The sequence below is a fragment of the Salvelinus alpinus genome, chromosome 35 (assembly GCF_045679555.1).
Source record: "Salvelinus alpinus chromosome 35, SLU_Salpinus.1, whole genome shotgun sequence".
NCBI classification, from domain to species: domain Eukaryota; kingdom Metazoa; phylum Chordata; class Actinopteri; order Salmoniformes; family Salmonidae; genus Salvelinus; species Salvelinus alpinus.
Window position 1 is genome coordinate 12,760,485 of NC_092120.1, and position 27,728 is coordinate 12,788,212.

Genomic DNA, 27,728 nt, shown 5'->3' on the forward strand with positions numbered 1-27,728 from the left:
TTTACTCCTTGGGAAGCGGAATCATTCTTGAAAACAGACACAAATGACAACTTGTTCATATAGCATTACTTCTCAACTCGCATGTGTAGATTTCTCCAGTTTTCCAGCTTTTAATTGGGCTTGATTGTGAGATTGTAGCTAATCAAGTCAGAGCCTTCAGTTGTACCCTTGAAAGTTTTGCCTTCTTGCATGACATAATAGCAATTTTAGAGGCAAAATATGTGACTACACGCAACATGTGTAAAAGAAAAGACAGGTCAAAAGACCATTTCAGAACATCTACAGATTTGGGGCTGCATAGATCAGCACAAGTCCGGTGTGCCCAACCTTTCAACAGCTGAGCATGTGTGAGGAGATGACAGGGGGTAGGGGGAGAGGGGCTGTTGGAACAAAAGGTGTGTAGGGGCAGCTGCCACTGCACTTACAGCAGCTTGTGAATCCGAAGGGAGAATGTACACACATGTACCGGCCAGGGAATAGGGGGGGGGGTGGTATAGGGGATCTGATAAACTACACAGCCTAACTGCATATTAGGGCAAAGGGTGACCTGGGAAGAGTATGATAAGGGGTTGACCGGGAGGGGGGGGGGGGGGGTTGACCAGGGGATGGAAGGGGGATTGGTTGTCCAGAGGGAAAGCGAGCCTGGGGAGTGGGTCTCCAGTGTGAGGGGCTCTGCTGCAGTTGTCATTTCTACCAGTTGTGTGCAGGATGGACACACCACACTTTGTTTGGACCCCTCTCACTGGGAATATGCCTGAACTTTGACTTAGAATGCTCTGGGTGCCACTGTAACCAAGAGTCTTTTGGATTCAATTCAGAGTGCTTGCTGGTGCTTTCTGCTTTTTAAAGAGTCTTTTTAAACTTGTGCCTCTGTTTTTTGACTGCGGCCCACTGATCAGCCAAGGGTAAGGGCAACCAATACCGGCATTGCATTTTCATATAAGATTTGTTACTTCCTTACAACGTGACTTGTGCATTAACTCAAATGTTGCTCCAGCTAAATGCCTAATGAATTTAAAACAGAAAAATGTCTCTCCTGAGCACAGTCTGAGGCCTCTCCTCTGGCTTAAGTTCTAATGAAAAAAAGTTGTCTTGGTGGAATAATATTACTATAAGACTGCTTTCAGCATATTCTTTCACAGAACAGCCACACGTTCAGGGTAGTTACTGTGTTTTATGTTTTGCTTTTGTGGTTTAGTAATCAGTATAGGAAGCTAGTGATGGCAGATGTCAAAGACTGTGAGGTGACTTACTGTGTGGCTTGTGCTTCACTAACAGTTTCCATACTGGTGGTTTGGTAAAGCCTACTTTGTGAGTTCCCCACTTCTTCTACAGCAGCTCATGTGGCTCAGTAGGCCTAAGTGACATATGGTTTATTTGATAGATTTTTGGTAGCCAGTTTTCATCCAAGTGCCATCTAGCCTAAGGGTATGCTTTTTCACTTTGAGAGTTTTTAAATGTTAGCATTGTGCTAATATGCTATTAAATATGGCCTTACATTATCGTTTATTTTTGTCTGTTCTTTCGTGACTCTCATAACTGTGAGACGAATAACTCTTTCAAGCTACTGATCTGTGAAGTGTGGCTAGTTATCTCCAATTTTCCACGTTTCCATTGCAATTTGCTGCTCACTGCAAGTCTGTGTTTTCAATAGGTGTTTGAGACACTAACTGAAAAGGAGTTGAGTTTTTCAAGAAATGTCAATTCTACTTCCTTTAATTATATTCATGTAGCATGCTTAATAAAGTCACTGATCATATACTTTTGAGCAAAAGGCCTTGCTAATGATCATGCAGCCTCAATAAATGCTCCTACAAAGAACAACAGAATGATGAGAAATCTTGTGAGAGTGACTGCAGGTGCATAGAAGATGTGCAGGATACAATCGAACTAGGTTGAACTCTTCAAATGAGGTTAGTGAAAGAACCTTGGTTGTCTAACCAAAAATGTACAATTATTACATGTTTGGCAAACACATTGCAAGCTCCTTCTATACGTAGAGTTGTGCAAAACACGGGTAATCTCCTGAAAACAACATCACAAGGTTTGGTGCGCCGTTGAGTATTTTCAGACTCATCATGTTTATGTCATAGAAACATGGGACGGTTCTATGTACATTAGCTTTAATTCACTAATGACTGTAGTCTTAAAAATAAACAAATGTGATATTATATAATGATATATGGCTGTACTTAAGTGCCAGTCAACTATCTTGATCTACCTCTTTGGTGAGGCCTCATTGACAGAACATGTTCGACTGGTGACAACCAACGTTTGCACACACAGACCTGTGCGCCGCACACACCCTCTCCCCTAATGTCACATTGATGTCATCAGTGTTTTGTCTAGAGGGTGTTTTTCTCTCAGACCTTCAGCGCTGGTTGGCCCTCATCTGATGCGAGGTGAAAAAGGGAAGTTTTGGGGAAGGGGTATCCATTAGGTTTCTCCAACTGAAAGGCTGAGAATAAAGAGAAAGATGATGGGTTGAGTATTCCCATTGGAGACATACTGGGGGAAGAACCTGTGGAAAGCAGCAAGGGATACTTTAACCTAGGCACCTGCTATTATTTTGTTTTGGCATGGCCCCAGGAGCGTTCCAGGTGAATGGGAGCAGTTGCCAACTCCCAGGGCTGGGTGAGTGGGTGTGGTCCTGTTTGTATGTGATGTCACCTGACAGGTCAAACCACATCGCCACAGGAATGACGTGGTGACGGAGACGAGCCTCTGTCAACAACAAGCCTGACTACACCAGTCTTGTGGCCCTCTTTGTGCATATGAATGTGTGTGTTTGTGCACAGTTAAGTGAGAGTGCCTTCTGCGACAGACTTGTGTTTTGTAATTCGTTGTGCACTACCGGTCAAAAGTTTTAGAACACCTACTCATTCAAGTTTTTATTTTATTTTTTACTATTTTATACATTGTAGAATAATATTGAAGACATCAAAACTATGAAATAATACATATGGAATCATGTAGTAACCAAAAAAGTGTTTGAGATTCTTCAAATAGCCACCTTTTGACTTGATAACAGCTTTGCACGCTCTTGGCATTCTCTCAAATGTTATTGGTCACATACACATGGTTAGCAGATGTTAATGCGAGTGTAATGAAATGCTTTTGCTTCTAAACTCAGCAAAAAAAGAAACGTCCTCATACTGTCAACTGCGTTTATTTTCTGAAAACTTAACACGTGTAAATATTTGTATGAACATAAGATTCAACAACCGAGACATAAACTGTCAAGAGGGTCTTGTCAGGATGAGCCTGCAGGAAGGGTACCACATGAGGGAGAAGGATGTCTTCCCTGTAACGCACAGTGTTGAGATTGCCTGCAATGACAACAAGCTCAGGCCGATGATGCTGTGACACACCGCCCCAGACCATGACGGACCCTCCACCTCCAAATCGATCCCGCTCCAGAGTACAGGCCTCGGTGTAACGCTCATTCCTTCGACGAAAAACACGAATCCGACTATCACCCCTGGTGAGACAAAACCGTGACTCGTCAGTGAAGAGCACTTTTTGCCAGTTCAGTCTGGTCCAGCGATGGTGAGTTTGTGCCCATAGGCGATGTTGTTGCCGGTGATGTCTGGTGAGGACCTGCCTTACAACAGGCCTACAAGCCCTCAATCCAGCCTCTCAGCCTATTGCGGACAGTCTGAGCACTGATGGAGGGATTGTGCATTCCTGGTGTAACTCGGGCAGTTGTTGTTGCCATCCTGTATCTGTCCTGCAGGTGTGATGTTCGGATATACCGATCCTGTGCAGGTGTTGTTACACGTGGTCTGCCACTGCGAGGACGATCAGCTGTCCGTCCTGTCTCCCTGTAGCGCTGTCTTAGGCGTCTTACAGTAAGGACATTGCAATTTATTGCCCTGGCCACATCTGCAGTCCTCATGCCTCCTTGCAGCATGCCTAAGGCACGTTCACGCAGATGAGCAGGGACCCTGGGCATCTTTCTTTTGATGTTTTTCAGAGTCAGTAGAAAGGCCTCTTTTTTTACTGTCTCAAGTTTTCATAACTGTGACCTTAATTGCCTACCATCTGTAAGCTGTTAGTGTCTTACCGACCGTTCCACAGGTGCATGTTCATTAATTGTTTATGGTTCATTGAACAAGCATGGGAAACAGTGTTTAAACCCTTTACAATGAAGATCTGTGAAGTTATTTGGATTTTTACGAATTATCTTTGAAGGACGGTCCTGAAAAAGGGACGTTTCTTTTTTTGCTGAGTTTAGTTCCGACAGACAGTGCAGTGTAATCTAACAATTCCCCAACAACTACCTAATATACACAAATCTAAAGGGGTAAACGAGAATATGTACATATATGGATGAGCGATGGCCGAGCGGCATAGGCAAGGTGCAATAGATGGTATAAAATACAGTATATACATGTGATATGAGTAAGCAGCAGCCTCTCTGAGTTGCTGTTTAGCAGTCTGATGGCCTTGAGATTGAAAAACAGCTTTGATGCACCTGTACTGACCTCGCCTTCTGGATGATAGCCATGTGAACAGGCAGTGGCTCGGGTGGTTGTTGTCCTTGATGATCTTTTTGGCCTTCCTGTGACATCGGGTGCTGTAGGTGTCATGGAGGGCAGGTAGATTGCCCCCGGTGATGCGTTGTGCAGACCGCACCACCCTCTGGAGAGCCTTGTGGTTGAGTGCAGTGCAGTTGATACAGCCCGACAGGATGCTCTCGATTGTGCGTCTGTAAAAGTTTGTCAGGGTTTTTGGTGACGAGCCACATTTCTTCAGCCTTCTGAGGTTGAAGAGGCGCTGTTGCACCTTCTTCACAACACTCTGTGTGGGTGGACCATTTCAGTTTGTCTGTGATGTGTACGCCCAGGAACTTAAAACTTTCCACCTTCTCCGCTGCTGTCCCGTCGATGTGGATAGGGGGTGCTCCCTCTGCTGTTTCCTGAAGTCCACGATAATCTCCTTTTGTTTTGTTGTTAAATGAGAGGTTGTTTTCCTGACACCACACTCTGAGTGCCCTCACCTCAGCCAGCTTCATGAGGTAGTCACATGGAATGCATTTCAATTAACAGGTGTGCCTTCTTAAAAATGAATTTGTGGAATTTCTTTCCTTAATGCGTTTGAGACAATCAGTTGTGTTAAGGTAGGGGTGGTATACAGAAGATAGTAATATTCCATATTATGGCAAGAACAGCTCAAATAAGCAAAGAGAAACGACAGTCCATCAATATTTTAAGACATGAAGGTCAGTCAATGCGGAACATTTCAAGAACTTTGAACGTTTCTTCAAGTGCAGTCGCAAAAACCATTAAGCGCTATGATAAAACTGGCTCTCATGAGGACCGCCACAGGAAAAGAAGACCCAGAGTTACCTCTGCTGCAGAGGATAAGTTCATTAGTTACCAGTCTCAGAAATTGCAGCCCAAATAAATGCTTCACAGAGTTCAAGTAACAGACACATCTCAACATCAACTGTTCAGAGGAGACTGTGTGAATCAGGCCTTCATGGTCGAATTGCTGCAAAGAAACCACTACTAAAGGACACCAATAAGAAGGGACTTGCTTGGGCCAAGAAACACGAGCAATGGACATTAGACCAGTGGAAATGTGTCCTTTGGTCTAGTCCAAATTCAAGATTTGGACTAGACCAAAGACCGCTGTGTCTTTGAGACACGGTTTAGGTGAACGGAGGATCTCCGCATGTGTATTTTCCACCGTAAAGTTTGGAGGAGGTGGTGTTATGGTGTGGGGGTGCTTTGCTGGTGACATTGTCTGTGATTTATTTAGAATTCAAGGCACACTTAACCAGCATGGCTACCACAGCATTCTGAAGTGATACGCCATCCCATCTGGTTTGGGCTTAGTGGGACTATCATTTGCTTTTCAACAGGACAATGACCCAACACACCTCCAGGCTGTGTAAGGCCTATTTGACCAAGAAGGAGAGTGATGGAGTGCTGCATCAGATGACCTGGCCTCCACAAGATGGTTTGAGATGAGTCAGACCACAGAGTGATGGAAAAGCAGCCAACAAGTGCTCAGAATATGTGGGAACTACTTTAAAGACTGTTGGAAAAGCATTCCAGGTGAAGCTGGTTGAGAGAATACCAAGAGTCTGCAAAGCTGTTATCAAGTCAAAGGGTGACTACTTTGAAGAATCAAAAATATATTTTGATTTGTTTAACACTTTTGTTTTGGTTACTACATGATTCCATATGTGTTATTTCATAGTTTTGATGTCTTTACTATTATTCTACAATGTAGAAAATAGTAAAAAATAAATCAAAACCCTTGATTGAGTAGGTGTTCGAAAACTTTTGACCGGCAGTGTATTTGTGTTGGCGGTAGTTCCGTGGCAGTTGGGTGCTTTGAGGTTGTGTCTTTGTGTGTGTGTTTGTTTGTGTGTGTGTGTGTTTGTTGTTGGGGTAGACTGCAGTATTGACAAGACTGGCAGCGGGGGCGTGATTCACGAGCCGAGTAGCGCAGATCTATTTACCGCCCATCCCAAACCTGTCCAACCTCCTCCAATTTCCCACCCCTTTCTAGGAGTGCTGCTCTTGCACTGCAGCTACCCCCTCACCAAAAACCCACCCTAGGATTGGTGAACAGAAGGAGGGGGGTGGGATCATATTCCCCTGCCAGTGTTGGCAGCATGCACACAGGCACAAGCCCAGTCACAAGCCAAACAGCAGACCCAGGTCCAGCCCCCATCCTTCCTTCCTCGCCTCAAAAGAATCCAAGCCCACCACCATACATTTCTCCACCATATCACTCACACAGATTCACCTTCACACTGAGTACTTCGGTTAATAAGGCACAATGCACACCCGTCTAACCAAACAAGCGGTTAATCAACAGGCGGAGTGGAGCGGGCCAGCCGAGCGGAATGGCTGTGCTGGAACATGAGGCAACAGGCTGTAAATATCCCACAGCTGGTGCTGGGACTACAGCCCAAGGTTGGGGTGAAAGCACAGAGTCCCACTGGGTAGGATGAGAGAGAGATCAGTAGCTAGTTACTGCCTGTGTTTGCGGATACGTCTTCCCCAATGAAAGGCTAACTAATCAGACTCCTGCCCCTCTGTTCAGGTGGCCTCCATGCCTCAGGTGTGGATTGCAATGATTATACGCAAAACCGTGGTGGCACTCTGGTTTGATTGAATTAAATTCGATTCTGAGTAGCAATTTCATTTGTATGGAGCAGCCAGACTGTCATCGTTCATACAGGGAGAAGGGATTTTACCTTTACCCTAGCTAGGGTGACCATGGTGATACTGAATATAAGTATTGATTTGCCTGGACCACAAACTGAGAGAGAGATCTGTCTTGTTGATAGCCTCCCCAGAGCCCGTAGCCCCATGCAACCAGAGAGGGAGATTCTGGCTGCTCCCAATGAAACCTGAGTCCTCAGCAGAGCTGTAGGTGACTCCCCTGATATTGGTGATGTCTGCCAACAAGGCAGCGTAAGCATATACACAGCGAAGCTTGTAACTGCTCTCAAACAGATCTGGATACATAAAACAAAACCATTAATTAGCTGCCAATGAGAGGTAATTTAATTGTAAATGTTAGTTTTCTCCTGATATTGGTGTAAGTAACAGTTTCCTAACTATTGTATAGCTGTGTTTGTTATGAGCAGTCTGTGGTCAGTCCTGGTAGGCTCTGGTGCTGAGTGGGAAAGGTGATGGATTTATCAGCAGTGCTCTGGCCTGACTCCAGCAGCCCACACCACTGACTGTTGTCTCTGCGCCCCAGGGTGCTCTGATCCAACTTACAAAGAGATGGACATGTGTACATGTATATATATATATATATATATATATATATATATATATATATATATATATATATATATATATATATATATATATATATATACACACACACACATATACACAATTGACAGCTTGACACGTATAGCAGACTACACTGACAGGCTGACACACAGTCATACATACTAGAGGTCGAACGATTAATCGGAATGGCCGATTAATTAGGGCCGATTTCAAGTTTTCATAACAATCGGAAATCAGTATTTTTGGACACCGATTTGGCCGTTTTTTTTTTTTTTTACACCTGTATTTAACTAGGCAAGTCAGTTAATAAGAACACATTCTTATTTTCAATGACGGCCTAGGAACGGTGGGTTAACTGCCTTGTTCAAGGGCAGAATGACAGATTTTTACTTTGTCAGCTCGGGGATTCAATCTTGCAACCTTACGGTTAACTAGTCCAACGCTCTAACCACCTGCCTTACATTGCACTCCATGAGGAGCCTGCCTGTTACGCGAATGCAGTAAGAAGCCAAGGTAAGTTGCTAGCTAGCATTAAACGTATCTTATTAAAAACAATCAACCAATCATAATCACTAGTTAACTACACATGGTTGATGATATTACTAGTTTATCTAGCGTGTCCTGCGTTGAATATAATCGATGCGGTGCGCATTCGCGAAACAGGACTGTCGTTGCTACCTAACCATAAACATCAATGCCTTTCTTAAAATCAATACACAAGTATATATTTTTAAACCTGCATATTTAGTTAATATTGCCTGCTAACATGAATTTATTTTAACTAGGCAAATTGTGTCACTTCTCTTGCAACAGAGTCAGGGTATATGCAGCAGTTTGGGCCCCTGGCTCGTTGGGAACTGTGTGAAGACTATTTCTTCCTAACAAAGACAGCCAAGTTCGCCAAACGGGGGATGATTTAACAAAAGCGCATTTGCGAAAAAAGCACAATCGTTGCATGACTGTACCTAACCATAAACATCAATGCCTTTCTTAAAATCAATACACAGAAGTAGATATTTTTAATCCTGCATATTTAGCTAAAAGAAATCCAGGTTAGCAGGCAATATTAACCAGGTGAAATTGTGTCACTTCTCTTGCGTTCATTGCACGCAGAGTCAGAGTATATGCAACAGTTTGGCCCACCTGGCTCGTTGCGAACTAATTTGCCAGAATGTTATGTAATTATGACATAACATTGAAGGTTGTGCAATGTAACAGGAATATTTAGACTTATGGATGCCACCCGTTAGATAAAATACGGAACGGTTCCGTATTTCACTGAAATAATAAAAGTTTTTGTTTTCGAGATGATAGTTTCCGGATTCGACCATATTAATGACCTACGGCTTGTATTTCTGTGTGTTATTATGTTATAATTAAGGCTATGATTTGATAGAGCAGTCTGACTGAGCGATGGTAGGCACCAGCAGGCTCGTAAGCATTCATTCAAACAGCACTTTCGTGCGTTTTGCCAGCAGCTCTTCGCAATGCTTCAAGCATTGCGCTGTTTATGACTTCAAGCCTATCAACTCCCGAGATTAGGCTGGTGTAACCGATATGAAATGGCTAGCTAGTTAGCGGGGTGCGCGCTAATAGCGTTTCAAACATCACTCGCTCTGAGACTTGGAGTAGTTGTTCCCCTTGCTTTGCATGGGTAACGCTGCTTCGAGGGTGGCTGTTGTCGATGTGTTCCTGGTTCGAGCCCAGGTAGGAGCGAGGAGAGGGACGGAAGCTGTACTGTTACACTGGCAATACTAAAGTGCCTATAAGAACATCCAATAGTCAAAGGTATATGAAATACAAATGGTATAGAGAGAAATAGTCCTATAATTCCTATAACTACAACCTAAAACTACTTCTTACCTGGGAATATTGAAGACTTATGTTAAAAGGAACCACCAGCTTTCATATTTACAATTGGCTCATTCATCCCCCTCCTCTCCCCTGTAACTATTCCCCAGGTCGTTGCTGCAAATGAGAACGTGTTCTCAGTCAACTTACCTGGTAAAATAACGGTAAAATAAAAATAAATAAAAATAAATATGTTCTCATGTTCTGAGCAAGGAACTTAAACGTTAGCTTTCTTACATGGCACATATTGCACTTTTACTTTATTCTACAACACTTTGTTTTTGCATTATTTAAACCAAATTGAACATGTTTCATTATTTATTTGAGGCTAAATATATTTTATTGATGTATTATATTAAGGTAAAATAAGTGTTCATTCAGTATTGTTGTAATTGTCATTATTACAAATAAATTTAAAAAATCTGCCGATTTTAATTCGTATCGGCTTTTTAGGTCCTCCAATAATCGGTATCGGTGTTGAAAAATCATAATCGGTCGAACTCTAATACATACACGTATATACAGTATGCATTGACAGAAGGACATACACGTGCACAAAACCTCTCCAACACACATCTCTCTGCACATACAGTGGGGAGAACAAGTATTTGATACACTGCCGATTTTGCAGGTTTTCCTACTTACAAAGCATGTAGAGGTCTGTAATTTTTATCATAGGTACACTTCAACTATGAGAGACGGAATCTAAAACAAAAATCCAGAAAATCACATTGTATGATTTTTAAGTAATTAATTTGCATTTTATTGCATGACATAAGTATTTGATACATCAGAAAAGCAGAACTTAATATTTGGTACAGAAACCTTTGTTTGCAATTACAGAGATCATACGTTTCCTGTAGTTCTTGACTAGGTTTGCACACACTGCAGCAGGGATTTTGGCCCACTCCTCCCTACAGATCTTCTCCAGATCCTTCAGGTTTCGGGGCTGTCGCTGGGCAATACGGACGTTCAGCTCCCTCCAAAGATTTTCTATTGGGTTCAGGTCTGGAGACTGGCTAGGCCACTCCAGGACCTTGAGATGCTTCTTACGGAGCCACTCCTTAGTTGCCATGGCTGTGTGCTTCGTGTCGTTGTCATGCTGGAAGACCCAGCCACGACCCATCTTCAATGCTCTTACTGAGGGAAGGAGGTTGTTGGCCAAGATCTCGCGATACATGGCCCCATCCATCCTCCCCTCAATACGGTGCAGTCGTCCTGTCCCCTTGCAGAAAAGCATCCCCAAAGAATGATGTTTCCACCTTCATGCTTCACGGTTGGGATGGTGTTCTTGGGGTTGTACTCATACTTCTTCTTCCTCCAAACACGGTGAGTGGAGTTAGACCAAAAAGCTCTATTTTTGTCTCATCAGACCACATGACCTTCTCCCATTCCTCCTCTGGATCATCCAGATGGTCATTGGCAAACTTCAGACAGGCCTGGACATGCACTGGCTTAAGCAGGGGGACCTTGCGTGCGCTGCAGGATTTTAATCCATGACGGCGTAGTGTGTTACTAATGGTTTTCTTTGAGACTGTGGTCCCAGCTCTCTTCAGGTCATTGACCAGGTCCTGCCGTGTAGTTCTGGGCTGATCCCTCACCTTCCTCATGATCATTGATGCCCCACGAGGTGAAATCTTGCATGGAGCCCCAGACCGAGGGTGATTGACCGTCATCTTGAACTTCTTCCATTTTCTAATAATTGCGCCAACAGTTGTTTCCTTCTCACCAAGCTGCTTGCCTATTGTCCTGTAGCCCATCCCAGCCTTGTGCAGGTCTACAATTTTATCCCTGATGTCCTTACACAGCTCTCTGGTCTTGGCCATTGTGGAGAGGTTGGAATCTGTTTGATTGAGTGTGTGGACAGGTGTCTTTTATACAGGTAACGAGTTCAAACAGGTGCAGTTAATACAGGTAATGAGTGGAGAACAGGAGGGCTTCTTAAAGAAAAACTAACAGGTCTGTGAGAGCCGGAATTCTTACTGGTTGGTAGGTGATCAAATACTTATGTCATGCAATAAAATGCAAATTAATTATTTAAAAATCATACAATGTGATTTTCTGGATTTTTGTTTTAGATTCCGTCTCTCACAGTTGAAGTGTACCTATGATACAAATTACAGACCTCTACATGCTTTGTAAGTAGGAAAATCGGCAGTGTATCAAATACTTGTTCTCCCCACTGTATGCTCTGCTGCTGTGGCATGCAATTGTCGTTTGTGCTATATGTCATGACTAAGTCGTGACACCTGTGCCTCTGCACTGTAGGCTATGACACATGATGCAGGATGGATAAGGTGGTGGCAACTCTGTGACACTGTGGCTCCTACTGTGTTGCACCACCTTGTAGCCAATGACTCTGCTTCCTCATAGGCTGAACAGGAGGTGGTCCTCTGAAATGGTTGAAAGAACAGCAACAGATGTTCTGAACTTACACACAAATGATGCACCGTTGTGTATCTGTTCTTTTTATGGATTATTCTGTCGTGAGTGCCTTAAGGTTCTGACCTTACATGCAAAGATCAAAGATCTTCCCCATGTAGTGTAGCTGTTGATAGTATACTGCACACTAAAATATCTTCAACAATACAGATACAAATTGCATATATTTTAGGGGTTCCTCAGGGCTCAATGTAAGGACCACTGCAGAATAGCTTTTATCAGTGTTAATCTGTTCCTTGTCTAAAGTGTCTCACACTCCTTAATTCAGCCAGTCAGTAGACACTCTCCAGGCCCTCTGCCTTCAATGTGAGAGGAGAGATTCTACCTGACATCAGACATGGGAGGCTGACTCCCGCAGCATGAAGGGTAAAATGTCAAGGTTTGAACACCCGGGCAGATAAAGCAGCCTTTTCATGTGTGACCGGCCCGCATCCCAAAACAAATCCCACTGACCGCTGCCTTTGAACTGTAGACCAATGTTCTTATGGAAGGAGTAGTGCTCTGCTCACTCACTAGTCTTCTACTATTTGAGTGTATAACATAAAACTCAAAAGTGTTTTCTGTTTTAGTTTGAGTATTTTCAGTATAAACCTGTTACTTCTACAGTCTTTGGCAAATATAACAACCCACTCCAGAGTTTCTATGGTACTCCAGAGTTTCTATGGTTTGCTATTATATTGGGCATTTACATCTAAAAGGACCTATGAGCACACACATATGAAGTTCATAGGAGCATGTCAAATTAAATGTTTTAGAAATGAAGGCATATAAACATTTTGCAACCATTTTCCATCCAAAAAATGTGGAATAAGGAAAGGCTTTCATTTCTGCTCAAACATATGGAAAAAAGGGTCTTGGACAACATTGACCAGAAAAATTATTGAAAGGTATTAGATTTACATCAAAACACAATAATGTTGAAGTAAATACCCCTGCCAACTAATATCAACACTTCAGAAAGTATTCACACCCATTGACTTTTTACACATTTTGTTACAGCCTGAATTTTAAATTTATTAAATTGAGATTGTGTGTCAATGGCGTTCACACAATACCCCATAATGGCAAAGTGGAATTATGTCTTTAGAAATGTTTAACCCCTTTGTTATGGCAAGCCTAAATAAGTTCAGAAGTAAACATTTGCTTAAGTTGTGTTTTAATAGTGTTTTAATAGTTATTAAATAGTGTTTTAAGATTATTAAAAATAATGTTTTTTAACATGATTACCCCACACATACAATTATCTGTAAGGTCCCTCAGTCGAGCAGTGAATTTCAGACACAGATTCAACCACAAAGACCAGGGAGGTTCTCCAATGCCCCGTAAAGAAGGGCACGTAATGGTAGATGGAAAAAAGTAAAGCCGACCATTGAATATCCCTTTGAGCATGGCGAAGTTATTAATTACACTTTGGATAGTGTATCAATACACCCAATCAATACAAAGATACAGGAATCCTTCCTAACTCGGTTGCCGGAGAGGAAGGAAACCACTCAGGGATTTCACCATGAGGCAAATGGTGACTTTAAAACAGTTAGCGTTTTAATGGCTGTGGTAGGAGAAAACTGAGGATGGATCAACAACGTTGTAGTTACTCCACAATACTAACCTAAATTACAGAGTGAAAAAAAGGAAGACAGTGCCATATTGCAAAGAAATGAACTTTATGTCCTGCCTACAAAGCGTTATGTTTGGGGCAAATCCAACACAAAAATCACTGAGTACCACTCTTCATACTTTCAAGCATAGTGGTGGCTGCATCATGTTATGGGTATACTTGTCATGGGCAAGGCTATGGAGTCTTTTATGATAAAAATAAACGTATAGAGCTAAGCACAGGCAAAATCCTAGAGGAAAACCTGGTTCAGTCTTATGGCTTGGGGGTAGAAGCGGTTAAGGAGCCTTTTGGTCCTAGACTTGGCGCTCCGGTACGGCTTGCGGTGCAGTAGCAGAGAGAACAGTTTATGGACTTGGGTGACTGGAGTCTTTGACAATTACTTTGGGCCTTCCTCTGACACCTCCTATTATATAGGTCCTGGATGTCAGGAAGCTTGGCCCCAGTGATGTACTGGGCCATACGCACTACCCTCTGTAGCGCCTTAAGGTAAGATGCCGAGCAGTTGCCATACCAGGCGGTGATGCAACCGGTCAGGGTGTTCTCGATGGTGCAGCTGTAGAACTTTTTGAGGATCTGGGGACCAATGCCAAACCTTTTCAGTCTCCTGAAGGAAAAGGTGTTGTCGTGCCCTCTTCACAACTGTCTTGGTGTGTTTGGACTATAATAGTTTGTTGGTGATGTGGACAACAAGAAACTTGAAACATCTCGACCCACTCCACTTCAGCCCTGTCGATGTGAATGGGGGCCTGTAGTCCTATAGTCCACGATCAGCTCCTTTGTTTTGCTCACATTGAGGGAGCGGTTGTTGTCCTGGCACCACACTGCCAAAAGAATAAAGACATTTCAAATATCATATTATGTCTATATACAGTGTTGTAATGATGTACAAATAGTTAAAGTACAAATGGGAAAATAAATAAACATAAATATAGGTTGTATTTACAATGGTGTTTGTTCTTCACTGGTTTCCCTTTTCATGTGGCAACAAGTCACAAATCTTACTACTGTGATTGCACACTGGTATTTCACTTAATAGATATGGGAGTTTATCAAAATTGTATGTGTTTTCAGATTCTTTGTGGGTCTCTGTAATCTGAGGGAAATATGTGTCTCTAATATGGTCATACATTTGGCAGGAGATTAGGAAGTGCAGCTCAGTTTCCACCTAATTTTGTGGGCAGTGTGCACATAGCCTGTCTTCTCTTGAGAGCCAGGTCTGCCTTCAGCGGCCTTTCTCAATAGCAAGGCTATGTTCACTGAGTCTGTACATAGTCAAAGATTTCCTTAATTTTGTGTCAGTCACTGTGGTCAGGTATTCTGTCACTGTGTACTCTCTGTTTAGGGCCAAATAGCATTCTAGTTTGCTCTGTTTAAAAAAAAAATAATAACAATCCAATGTGTCAAGTAATTATCTTTTTGTTTTCTTATGATTTGGTTGGGCCTAATTGTGTTGCTGGACCAGCAGTGCTTAGGGGACTCTTCTCCAGGTTCATCTCTCTGTAGGTGATGGCTTTGTTATGTAATGTCTGGGAATCGCTTCCTTTTAGGTGGTTGTAGAATTTAACGTCTCTTTTCTGGTTTTCGATAATTAGAGGGGTATCGACCTAATTCTGCTCTGCATGATATTTGTTGTTTTATGGTTGTACACAGAGAATATTTTTGCAGAATTCTGCATGCAGTCTCAATTTGATGTTTGTCCCATTTTGTGAATTCTTGTTTGGTGAGTGGATCCCAGACCTCACAAACATAAAGGGCAATGAGTTCTAGAACTGATTCAAATGTTTTTTTGACAGATCCTAATTGGTATGTCAAATTTTATGTTCCTTTTGATGGCATAGAAGGCTCTTCTTGCCTCTCTCTCTCCTCTCTCTCTCTCATTAATGTCACCTCTCTCGGTTCTTACTGACACCAACCCTCTTTCCATTTACTGTAACAAGCATCCTCACCCACTGGGCACTGACCAACATCGCACGTCCATGGATGTTGAAATTTGGTCAGTCCGCCCTGGCCGGACCAAATTTGTTCCAATCATAGAAGTCTATGTTTCACAAGTTTGGACAGTAGAGTAAAGTAGTACAGTACACTAGTAAAGTACAGTATAATTGAATGTACTATACTGAACATATCTACTTTACTGTGCTCTGCTGTACTGTACTCGACTCTACTGTGATGTCCAATCTTGTGAAACAGACGCCTATGATTGTTTTAGATTTGGTCTAGTCCGGACAGACCAAATGTGGTCTTGTTTGGGGGCGGAGCTCATTACAATAATACCCAGTGTGTAGAATAATACCCAAAAGAAGGATGTTGCATATTTCTACCTTTTTTCTGTACCTATTCAGGATACATCACCATGAAGAGAATTATATTCATAGCCATAATTATGCATTTCTATATAGTACAGATCAGGGACTCATGATGTAATTCCGTTACCGTAACTCTGTTACCAGATGTAAATCCACTACACCTACTGTAGTTCAATAACCAAAATATAATTTTTCAAACTAATGGTGTCGAATTTCTTTCTGCAGACATATTTTAATCTTAATTGGAACAGATATTTACGTTTTTCTAAAATGTGGTTGCGTAAAAAACTGAGGGAGATTTTACAGTAATTATGTTACCAAACTTTGCATCTGCACAGTTCTTCCAGTAAATGTGTTTTTGTGAAATGTTCTGTGTAAATTGTTCAAAGTAGTCCTTGTGCATTGCTTTGTTGAACTTTGAAATCAATTGTTTTTGTTGAAAATGTATGCCAAAGTGAGAAAGCGTCAAAGCGTAATTCCATTGCCGCGGAAATGACCTAATACAACCCCCTCCATATTTTCCATGTAAAACGAGAGCTGAAGCTGCCTCTAGTTCTTTTGTTTGGGCTTTATTTTTAAGAGAACAACTATGACATGCATAACACCCTTTTCTCAGACTTCTCCCATTGTCCTGCCTCCAAGCCAAATACGTAGTGCATAATTCATGGAGAACGCATTGCCATATTGAATGCAATTGCATCAACTATAAGCAAATGTGTGGTATGTGCACACATCGACACACAGAACCCTTTCTATCACGTCATTGTTTTGTTTTTTATGGTAATAGAGGCAGAGCAGGCATTAATCAGGGGGTGGTTTTACTATTCTCTCAGGTAAACAATGGGTGATGTAGTGTTGAAACTGCACTCAAGGCTTTCCAGATGCACTCTCTCTAATGCAATGACTCGGCTCCCACTGTCATGCGGGTGTGTTGGAACAGTACACAGTCTGGATGTATATATAGAGAGCTATTTTTAAGGCTGAACCACAAATAGTAGTAGTAGTGGGGCTTAATTAAAATGGTCCATGCCTCTGTTGCCATTCCCAGGTTGCTGTCTGCTCGTTCGTTCATTCATTCATATGCACACGTACTCTGCACTCTCTCATTTGCCCTCTCTCTTTTTGTTGTTAGAAATTGCTATACATTGCAAAAAAATAAATAATAAAACCCTGTTTAGTTAAAGGGGCAATCTGCAGTTGCTGCACCCACTTTTGAACTAATTCAAATAATGATATTTACCTAATGATTCTTAAAAGAATATAACTTTAGAAATGCCTCATGAGCTTAGTTCAACTGTCACACCCTATCAGAATCCAAAATAACAGCTTGTTTTTACTCCAATGTTTGTAAACATTATAAATATAAACAAACACTATATAGCCTCAAAACATAGTTAAAATGATCATTTAGATTCTTATAGATGGTCGGTCCATAGCTCTTTCTATGAATTTGAGAGTGGTTACATTTATCCAGTCCCATCCCTCAGCTTTTTACCAAAACAGAGATGGGGTGGCCAGCTTTGTTATTAATTCAACTGCGGATTTGACCTGGACTTTTCTGTCTTCAATTAAATATTTATCTTTAAATACACTTATTTTCCTTATATTAAAGGAACACAGTTGGTTATCTAACATGGAACTGTGCCAAATTACCACAGTTTAGATAACAAAACCTAGTGGTAATGATAACATTACGGGTTCAGTGACAGAATCCTAGAGCCTACTTCAAAACGGAATCTCTGAGCACTAGCGTCCCGCCCACACATGGCGAGCAGCCTCACTGGGCCATGGGGCCGGGCTCGGCATTCAATTGGGAATCACATGCAGCACGTCAGGTCGGGCAGGCAGCGAGTTGCTGTGGGCAACCAACAGATCAGTTATGTGGCGGTGATGCCTCTAATAAAGCTGACACAGCACAGCCTCCCTCCCCGTGGCCCCCCTGAGGGGCTCCCGCTCCACAGTGCGCCAGGCACACTTGCCCCCATGGAACACTAACCCCAAGAGAAGGCTTCCCCATCCTTCAGTTCCCCCCGCTGCTGCTGCGGCTGCTCTTTCGAAGCGTGCTTCTAATTTGTCCGAAAGGAACCCTGACTTAAATGCATCGCTTTAGTTTCTCTGTCGAGTACTGTTGAGGTTAAAAGGCTAAGACAATTGTGGATTCTGAAGGATGTTGGCAGGAATGGTACATGAACGATACCTCTACCTCTCCTGAATGTCATACTGATCCGATGCTCTCTGTTTTCCAGGAGTAACACACCTGCAGATTCAGAGGACCAGTGGATGACCTGCCTGCTGTACAGACCATGATCTGAAGGCCCCGCCACGTGGCCCCATTCTTCTTCCTTATTTCCTGCAGGGGTAAGAGCTCCTAGACCAGCTGCCTCAGACAGGTGGAGCGGAGGGAGATAGAGAGAGTGTGTACGAGAAAGAGTGCGACAGCCAAACGCCTAGTCGGCAACAGTGCCCACCAACCACCTCCACAGGACAGCCGTGCCCTCCGACCCCGCCACGCCCCCCTGCCCCTCCCACCGCCAGACCGGAACCATGGGAAGGAAAAAGATCCAAATACAGAGGATCACAGATGAACGGAACAGACAGGTGTGTGTGTGTGGATAATGTTTCTTTGTATGTAGAAACTCTATCATGCCTATGACTACACCAGTATTTTTCCAAGACGATGAAAGGCTAAATGATCCTTCTAAAATGAGTCAACTGGTTAATGGGCTTTGGTTCATTGAGCTTATTGAGTAATGGATGTGATGCGTCTGCCATCCCCAAAATGTCCCTGGCTGAGTAGAACCTGAGTATTTTAGACACTAGGTAGCCCGAGGTCCTGAAATCATCTTAAGCTTTTTGTATTTCTTTATAGGTGCCCATTTTCATAGAGCAGCACACACAGAGACTCAAAATGCTTCAGGCATTCAAGCATTATGTTGATTCATCAAAAGTTGATAGAAATATTGGTGAACCATCATCCTACTAGATGTTGATCACAAGATACTGTCATTAGCACTAATGGATTGGCCCCGACCCCAAGGCTATAGACTCTGACGGAAATTCAACAGCATGTGAAATACATGTTGTGAAAAGAGAGCGTGAGAACCACAAATAGTTTACATAGTAATGGATTATTGACTGAACGCCGAATGCTACAGAGACCATGAACACTCCTGAAACATTGCAGGTGCAGAAAGTAGAGCAGCTGGGGAGGCTGTGGTTGTCACTGTGGCTTCCTCCTCTCCTCGCCACACAACCACACTCGTCAGGACACGGTCATGAAACAACTCATCCCTCTCATGGCGGATGTCTTGTTCTGTCGTTCGTTGCCATTGGTTACTTGCAATTCTGTTCTTAATGTCAGTTATGTTCAGCTTGTTTATCTTGGCATTCATGTCGAAGGAAGGATCAAGACTAATTATTGTTGAAGACTCGGTGTACCTCACGCCTCCGACAAATCAGAGCATTTCTCTTCATGATAAACCATCTTATAATTGGTTATGAGAATCATTGTAATAGTATTGTTTATCAGCTCTGTGAGCCTGGCTTGCCATTGTCCTCGCTGAACTTTCTTCCCCTTGTTTCTATGTTCTGCTCTCTGTGTGTGTGTGTGTGTGTGTGTGTGTGTGTGTGTGTGTGTGTGTGTGTGTGTGTGTGTGTGTGTGTGTGTGGAGATGATTGTGGGAGTGTGTGTGTGTGGAGATGATTGTGGGAGTGTGTGTGTGTGTGTGGAGATGATTGTGGGAGTGTGTGTGATGGGGTTTGAGGGAGGGAGGTGGTAGGCGGTTGCCCATGGATACGACCCCAATATAATTTGATTTGTGGCAGCGGGAAGCAATGAGTGAGCAAGAACGACGCAGAGAGGAAAAGGGAGAGAAAAGAAAATGAGAGCGAGGAAACGAGAGAGACGGAGACAGTGAGAGAGGGAGACTGAGACCGTGGGGAGGACAAGGGAGAGAGCACAAGCTGGCTCCTGCCCCACAGAGAGGCATCAGTGTAACATGGGGGTGCTCAAGCAATTATAGAGAGAGAGGGGAGATGGAGAGAGTGAGAAAGAGAGAGCGAGCAATTGAAGGTCTCACATGGCAGTGTGGTTCCTTTCCGTGCATCTCCTTCTTCGCGCTCCTCTCTGATCCTGTCTACAGCAAAACAAACAAACTCAAATTCCCCTATTTGCATAAATGCCTCAAAACCAAGGGAGTAGTATTAAACACAACCACAACACACTGCAGGACCTCATCCCTGTTGTCACCTTTAATTAGCTGTCTGTAATGTGTTGTTTGTTCACACATTGGCTGTTCTCTAAGAGACTATTATTTACTGTTATTGATATAGTCCCTCCCAGTCCCTCTGTATTACGTTTAACCAATTATTATACAGTACTACAAATTCCTTCACTTTTACAGTATCGCTAATGTTATTGTTCTTCCTCTTTCCTTCTATGCCAAATATCCCTCTCCCCTTCCCAATATCACCTGCCAATCCCCCCTTCTCCTTCCCAATACCCTGCCCCACAACATCCCTTCCCTACCACCCTCTAATACACCCACACCATCCCTCCCCTCACAGGTGACGTTCACCAAGAGGAAGTTTGGCCTGATGAAGAAGGCGTATGAGCTGAGCGTGCTGTGCGACTGTGAGATCGCCCTCATCATCTTCAACCACTCCAACAAGCTGTTCCAGTACGCCAGCACCGACATGGACAAGGTCCTGCTCAAATACACCGAGTACAACGAGCCCCACGAGAGCCGGACCAACGTCGACATCATGGAGGTAATGGAGGAGGGAGAGAGGAGGAGGAGGAGAGGTGTTACTGTGTAGTTCCCTGCAGGAGAGAGTGAACAGGGTGGTTGTGTGTTCTGAGGTTGAGGGGGATATGGGGGAGGGGAGAGGTGTTACAATATGGTATTTTAGTACAGTGCCATGGAGGAGAGGCGGTAATGAAATGGCTCGCTGTGTTTCATTTTGTTTTTACATCCGTGGTTGTAATATGGTCATAATATGTTTGTTTAGAAGGTATTTTACATTTGATAACACTTTATTTTAGGGTTTGCCTATAACCTGTTGATTGTTTTATTTTGTATTATATTTTTTTTAACATTTTGTTGATAAATTAAGTAGCGAATATTTCTGTTCATGATTTATATTTGATAACAGGCCCACGTGACCTGGTGTTATGTTTTCTTGATATCAAGAGCTGTTTTATTTTTGACTACTACCACTCTGGTCTGGATGAGCGCTTTCAATCCAAAGCCATCAGGTCTTTATTTATGTAGCAAGAGAAAGGGATGTTTTTTTCTTTCTCTTTTCTTTTTTAGAGTATTCAAGATCACTTTTATTTTTTGGTGTGTGCTTTTCTCTGAATCCTTGGTTGAATCCAGAGTTGTTTGGATGTTGTGTTTTGTCATAGCCAGAGTAGACAAATATAAACACAAGCTACAAGCCTTAATTCCTCTTAAAGCAAATGTCTAGTGAGAGGGCAGGTACAGTAACTTCCATGACATTACCTCAGAGAGACCGAGAAGGAAACAGATCTCGAGAGAGAGACTGAGGGCAGTTAGCCTAGCATGGCCGCCCCTAGCTAACATAGGCTGGCTCTAGAAGGCCCTAAATGTACACCAGTGTGCTGTGGCCAGATTACAGGCTCGTGTGGGGCCTGTTCCAGTATCCATCCATCCAGGCCTGGCTGGCTGCCTGGTGCCTGGGATCATGGTGGGAGGGCAGAGGTAGGGACAGCTGGACCTGCTGTCACCACCCCCTAGCCTTGGCCGGGGCTACAAGGCCACTCCAACAAAAAGCCTCCGGTCCCCCTGGAACCACGCTATCACAAAATGGAGGGTTGCACGAAGGAGGAGGAGCATAGAGAGAGTTTCTAGATGGGGAATGTGAATGAGGTTACATTGAGCGAATGAGCGCTCAAGTGGTATCTTTTTTTCACCAACATGGATGTGCGGTATCATTTATCTGCCTTGACCCTTTTATACACAGGTTTTCTCATGGATTCATAACAAATGGGCAGAAACATTTTAACTGGCTATTTAAATATTAACTTACCACTTATAATTCATATACAGTGAAGCCTTTTCGTTCTATAAAGACCATGTCACTGGATCATGAAATTCTTGGTACAGCCATTGCAGCTGTCCATTACCACGTGGAATAACTGAGATGGCATTCAGAGTGTCTCTCTCGCTGTTTCTCTCTCCTCTGTCTTTCTGTCTGTGGATGGCAGAGGTGAGGGCTGTGGCAGGGATTTGGGCCGCTCCGGGCCACATTAGCTTAAGCTCCAATGACTGTGTGTGTGTCTGCCTGTATTTGTGTGTAAGCCTTCATGTTTGTGTGCATGCGCCCGCTCTGCAGTGGCCCGTGAGAATGCCTCATGCAATATTCAGGCCAGATGCCTCGGCGCGGGAGTGTGTCACTGCCTGAATCCATATGAGGGTTCCCCCATGCATCTCCATCTCCTTCAGCAAGCCTCAGGCCCAGAGGAGAACCACTGTTCTACTGCCATTCCTCAGACCGAGAGGCTCCTTCTAGCTTGTTTAGTTTGATCTGTATTGTTTAGCGAGGGAGAGGGGCAGAGTTTAGATGAATCGCTTGGCACTGGTGAGCGGGGAAAGACAGGGAGAGAGAGGAGAGGGGTTGAGCGGATAGGCACAAAATGTGTCCATTTGCCGCTCTGCCTCCCCGCGTCTCTCCAAGCAAGTGCTTTGGTGTATGAATTATGGAGTTGGATGCAGTCACGCACACACACTTAGTCATATGTTATGCTTATTATGTACCCTACTCGCACGCGCACACACACACACACACAGTACATTAATATACACACACATAAATATACAAACACACAAATATACAGACCCAATGCTCAAAAGCACTGATACTAAAACTGAAATGTGCATACATACAGTACCAGTCAAAAGTTTGGACATCAACTCATTCAAGGGTTTTTCTTTATTTCTACAATTTTCTACGTTGTAGAATAATAGTGAAGACATCAACACAAAAATGACACATATGGAATCATGTAGTAACCAAAAGTGTTCAACAAATTAAAATATATGTTATATTTTAGATTCTTTAAAGTAGCCACCCTTTGCCTTGATGACAGCTTTGCACACTCTTGGCATTCTCTCAACCAGCTTCATGAGGTAGTCACCTGGAATGCATTTCAATTAACAGGTGTGCCTTGTTAAAAGTTAATTTGTGGAATTTCTTAATGCATTTGAGCCAATCAGTTGTGTTGCGACAAGGTAGGGGTGGTATACAGAAGATAGCCCTAATTGGTAAAAGACCAAGCTCAAATAAGCAAAGAGAAACGACAGTCCATTACTTTAAGACATGAAGGTCAGTCAATGTGGAACATTTAAAGAAATTCAAAGTTTCTTAAAGTGCAGTCACACAAGCCATCAAGCGCTATGATGAAACTGGCTCCCATGAGGACCGCCACAGGAAAGGAAGACCCAGAGTTACCTCTGCTGCAGAAGATACGTTCATTAGAGTTATCAGCCTCAGAAATTGGCAGCCCAAATAAATGCTTCAGAGGTCAAGTAACTGTTCAGAGGAGACTGTGTGAATCAGGCCTTCATGGTCAAATTGCTGCAAAGAAACCACTACTAAAGGACAGCAATAAGAAGAAGAGACTTGCTTGGGCCAAGAAACACGAGCAATGGACATTAGACCAGTGGAAATCTGTCCTTTGGTCTGATGAGTCCAAATTTGAGATTTCTGGTTCTAACCGCCGTGTCTTCGTGAGATGCAGAGTCGGTAAACGGATGATCTCTGCATGTGTGGTTCCCACCGTGAAGCATGGAAGTGTGATGGTGCTTTGCTGGTGACACTGTCTGTGATTTATTTAGAATTCATGGCACACTTAACCAGCATGGCTACTACAGCATTCTGCAGCGATACCCCATTCCATCTGGTTTGCGCTTAGTGGGACTATCATTTGTTTTTCAACAGGACAATGACCCAACACACCTCCAGGCTGTGTAAGGGCTATTTGACCAAGAAGGAGAGTGATTGAGTGCTGCATCAGATGACCTGGCCTCCAATCACCCGACCTAAACCCAATTGAGATGGTTTGGGATGAGTTGGACCGCAGAGTGAAGGAAAAGCAGCCGACAATGTGGGAACTCCTTCAAGATTGTTGGAAAAGCATTCCAGGTGAAGCTGGTTGAGAATGCCAAGAGTGTGCAAAGCTGTCATCAAGGCAAAGGCTGGCTACTTTGAAGAATCTAAAATATATTTTAATTTGTTTAACATTTTGGTTACTACCTTACTCCATATGTGTTATTTCAGTTGATGTCTTCACTATTTTTCTACAATGTAGAAAATAGTAAAAAAATAAAGAAAAACAGTGGAATGAGTTGTCCAAACATTTGACTGGTACACACAATTTTCTTCACACAGTTGGGCATTCCTTCACTCTAGTACACAGCTGGGAGGTGATGCATATGTACACACACAGCTTCTCTGTGCTGCACGTGTAGTGTGTGTGTGTGGGCAGCCTGCCTCTACTGCCAGAACGTGTTAATCCGCTTCACTGCAGATCCCAATCAGGGGCGAGGGAAGGAAAAGTGATGGAGAATGAGCTCTGAATGAGGAGGGAGATGAATAGCCAGGGAGAGGAGAGAGGAAGAAGAGGGGATGCCCTTTTTCTTAAGTAGCTCAAAGAGGAAGATCTTACCATAGCATGGCTTAAAGACTTTGTCACTGCCCTGATTCAAGGTCACGGTGAGAGGAGCTCCTCATGACACGCACCACAAAACAGCACTTGACAAGATTCCCCATGAGTAATTTATTCTAATTAGAACATAATTGCCCATCACTTTCCAATATGGAGATATTCGGAACTGTCCTATCATGACGCTGATGGTTCCTCATGAGGCGGGCCTCCCTCTGTTGCCCTGACGATTCTCCCTCCATCAGAATAATCCTGTTTTGCCATGTCAGCCAAATTCCTGGGACGTGCCCTAAGACCTGTCATATTCCAATATCCTAATCGGGACAGGACAGGGTCAATGGGGGCTCCTTATCAAGTCACCTCCAAAGGTCATGGAGGTGACTTGATCGCCATGGAGACGGTAATATGTTTTATTATGATGCATCAGGGTGTGATGGTAAATGGTATCTAATCAGATTCAGTTTTTTGTTTTTGTTAAACAGGCACTTAGTCTGCATCATGTTTGTTGTTGTTACTGCCAGGAACATTAATGGGGCATGATTGATTATTTAAGAGCAAATGAAAGCCGCATTTATTTATTCATCACGGCAAGCTAAATAAATAGTGTGATTTGATGCCTAAGTTAAAATGAATCTCAATTTTTTGAAAGAGCTTATGCAGCATTATTCCCATTTTAGACAGACTGTTAAATGGGGCAGCAGGTAGCCTAGTGGTTAGAGCGTTGGACTAGTAACCGAAAGGTTACCAGATCGAATCCCCGAGCTGACAAGGTAAAAATCTGTCGTTCTGCCCCTGAACAAGGCAGTTAACCCACTGTTCCTAGGCCGTCATTGAAAATAAGAATTTGTTATTAACTGACTTGCCTAGTTAAATAACGGTAAAAGAAAAATACAACAGGATACGATTGCTCGGTCTGTGATACAGATCATATGGGCCTCCTCACTGTCATCCGGCAGATTCCAGACCATCCATATCCAATGAGGGCATGGTCCGCTACCTCTGTGAGGAAGCAAGCCATTGGCCCCTCCTGAGATGGTGTGATAGAGGGGGTCCATTAACCACATGTATAAGTAATAACACCCACCGCTGGCCATTGTAGTAATAGTGGAGACATTCTTCAGGGATGTACTACTAGTCGAATGAATGAGGATAGAGCCGGACAGAGCCTCTATGGCCACTCAGTGATGTGTTATTTGGCAGCCCTGTAGTGTAGTAAGCAGAGGCTTACAAGATGCCCTGGGGGGGCACAATGTACCTGAATGCGAGCAACTGCAAATGGGACGTGACATTACATTATGCCTTTGTGTTCCTGGGCCCCGGCCCGTACTACTCACCACATACTTCCATTCTAAAGAGAGAAGGTAGAATTGGAGAAAAGGAGAGATGGCATTTTGGGAGCAAAAAGTAGGATGATAAGCTGTGGGAATAGGTCAAAAGAGGGAGAGCAGGTCAAAAGACAGAAGTGAGAGATGGATAGACAGGAGATGGAGGAAAGTGAAGGCCGGATAAGAGGATAAAGGAGAGCAGCACAGGAGAACATGTAGGAGGATGACGTGAGAGGACTGTATGGATCGATTATGAGATCCTGAGAGAAAAAGATGGAGAAAGAGAAATGAATATAAATGGATAGAGTGAAAGAGAAGAGGGTGAAAGGTGAAGGAAAGCGAGAGATACAGCTGGAGAGAGAAAGACGAGGACTGAGCGACCGCGAGAGAATGAAAGAGAGAGCAAGGGAGAGCAGAAGATAGGACGAGAGTGCCAGAGGGGGAGGGGCAGGGATGCTCACAGCCCAGCCAGTCAGACTGTGTGCTGCTCTGCAGGGGAATCTTACCCTGGCAACACAATAGAGGGCAGCACTTGAAAGAGTGTGCCAGCGGGGGAGAGGTGCGGAGGGACCGGTGAACAGATGGAGCTGACTGAAACAAGCTGATCAGCTGACCGACTTCTGCGTGTGTGTAACATTATATAGGACTGCCATGTCCTATTGTCAGGGCAGTTTTGTATGTAGCGATTTTGTTTTTGTTGACAGTCGGCTGCATATGTCCATGACTCTACCACGTCCCTGCACAGACTTTTGTCAGATGTTGTCATTGTCAGTTTTTTGTTTTTTAGGTCAGCACAGACACACGGATCATGTTTTCCATTAACAGTGCAGAATAAACAGCATGGTGGCTAAACAGTGTCAGGAAGTTCTAGTCTCTAATTTGATCAGTGCACTGATTTTAATTGATACACCTGAACAGATAAACCGGGTACAGATGAAAGAGTCATCTCTATGTGGGTGGAATGTATTTCACACTGTGTGTAATAATATGAATATAATATATATTATGGATATCACACTATACATTATGGATAATAATATTTAGAGTGAATTTGATCTGTATTGGGTGGTTTAGCTCAGTAAACCTGGATTTAACTTCACAGTTGGGTAGCTAATGACTGCATTAGTCTTTTTACGTCTTTTATTCTCTCTGCCTCTCAGCTTGGCATTGAATTCCATGTTATTGAGTCATCCTCACTACACAGAACAGTGATCGTCCCTAGTGGGTGTCCTAGAGAACATCCACTTATCTACTAATCAAATCTCCATCAGGCAGCACTCACTGTATGGCGGATAATACAGTCATCTCTCTGCCACACAATACTGTAGATACCCATTTATTTATGTTGCTTTACTTAAATACACATTCCCCCTTTTCCATATACAATAGAACTGAATAGTACATCTGTCATGTGGAAGAATTTGCCACACTCTAGGTGGGAATCCATTTTGTCGGGATCTGGTTTGCTGTTTGGTCCAGATCCCACTGGCAAAGCTACTTACAGTTAAGCTTGTTTCCAGAATCATGTCAAAATAAGACCCTTTCCACTGTGCATTAGAGCTGAAATGGCCTGACTGCCCAACTCTGTGGCTGGCTAACACCGCGGTGTGCTTCTGTTTCACCCCCTATTCTTTACCTTTGCTCAATAGCTTTTGTTGGCGTGGCGCTTCACACCAATTTAGAGGTGCTCGAATATCCGAGCCGACAGAGAAAAAAAAATGTTGATGT

The 27,728-nt window shown here is 43.3% G+C and overlaps 1 protein-coding gene across 8 annotated transcripts in view; it reads left to right on the forward strand.

Annotated features, from left to right (window-relative positions):
* LOC139564669 (myocyte-specific enhancer factor 2D homolog) overlaps nt 1-27,728 on the forward strand; it is a 79,214-nt gene that overhangs the window by 21,817 nt on the left and 29,669 nt on the right. For 7 of the 8 annotated variants that reach the window (XM_071384400.1, XM_071384398.1, XM_071384403.1 and 4 more), the window contains 2 exons: nt 18,236-18,587; nt 20,556-20,759. In XM_071384400.1, coding sequence (XP_071240501.1) covers nt 18,534-18,587; nt 20,556-20,759 — 258 coding nt within the window. In that variant the 5' untranslated portion in view covers nt 18,236-18,533. Of the gene's footprint in view, nt 1-636; nt 906-18,235; nt 18,588-20,555; nt 20,760-27,728 lie in introns of those variants that run through there. The other variant, XM_071384399.1, reaches the window with a different exon arrangement.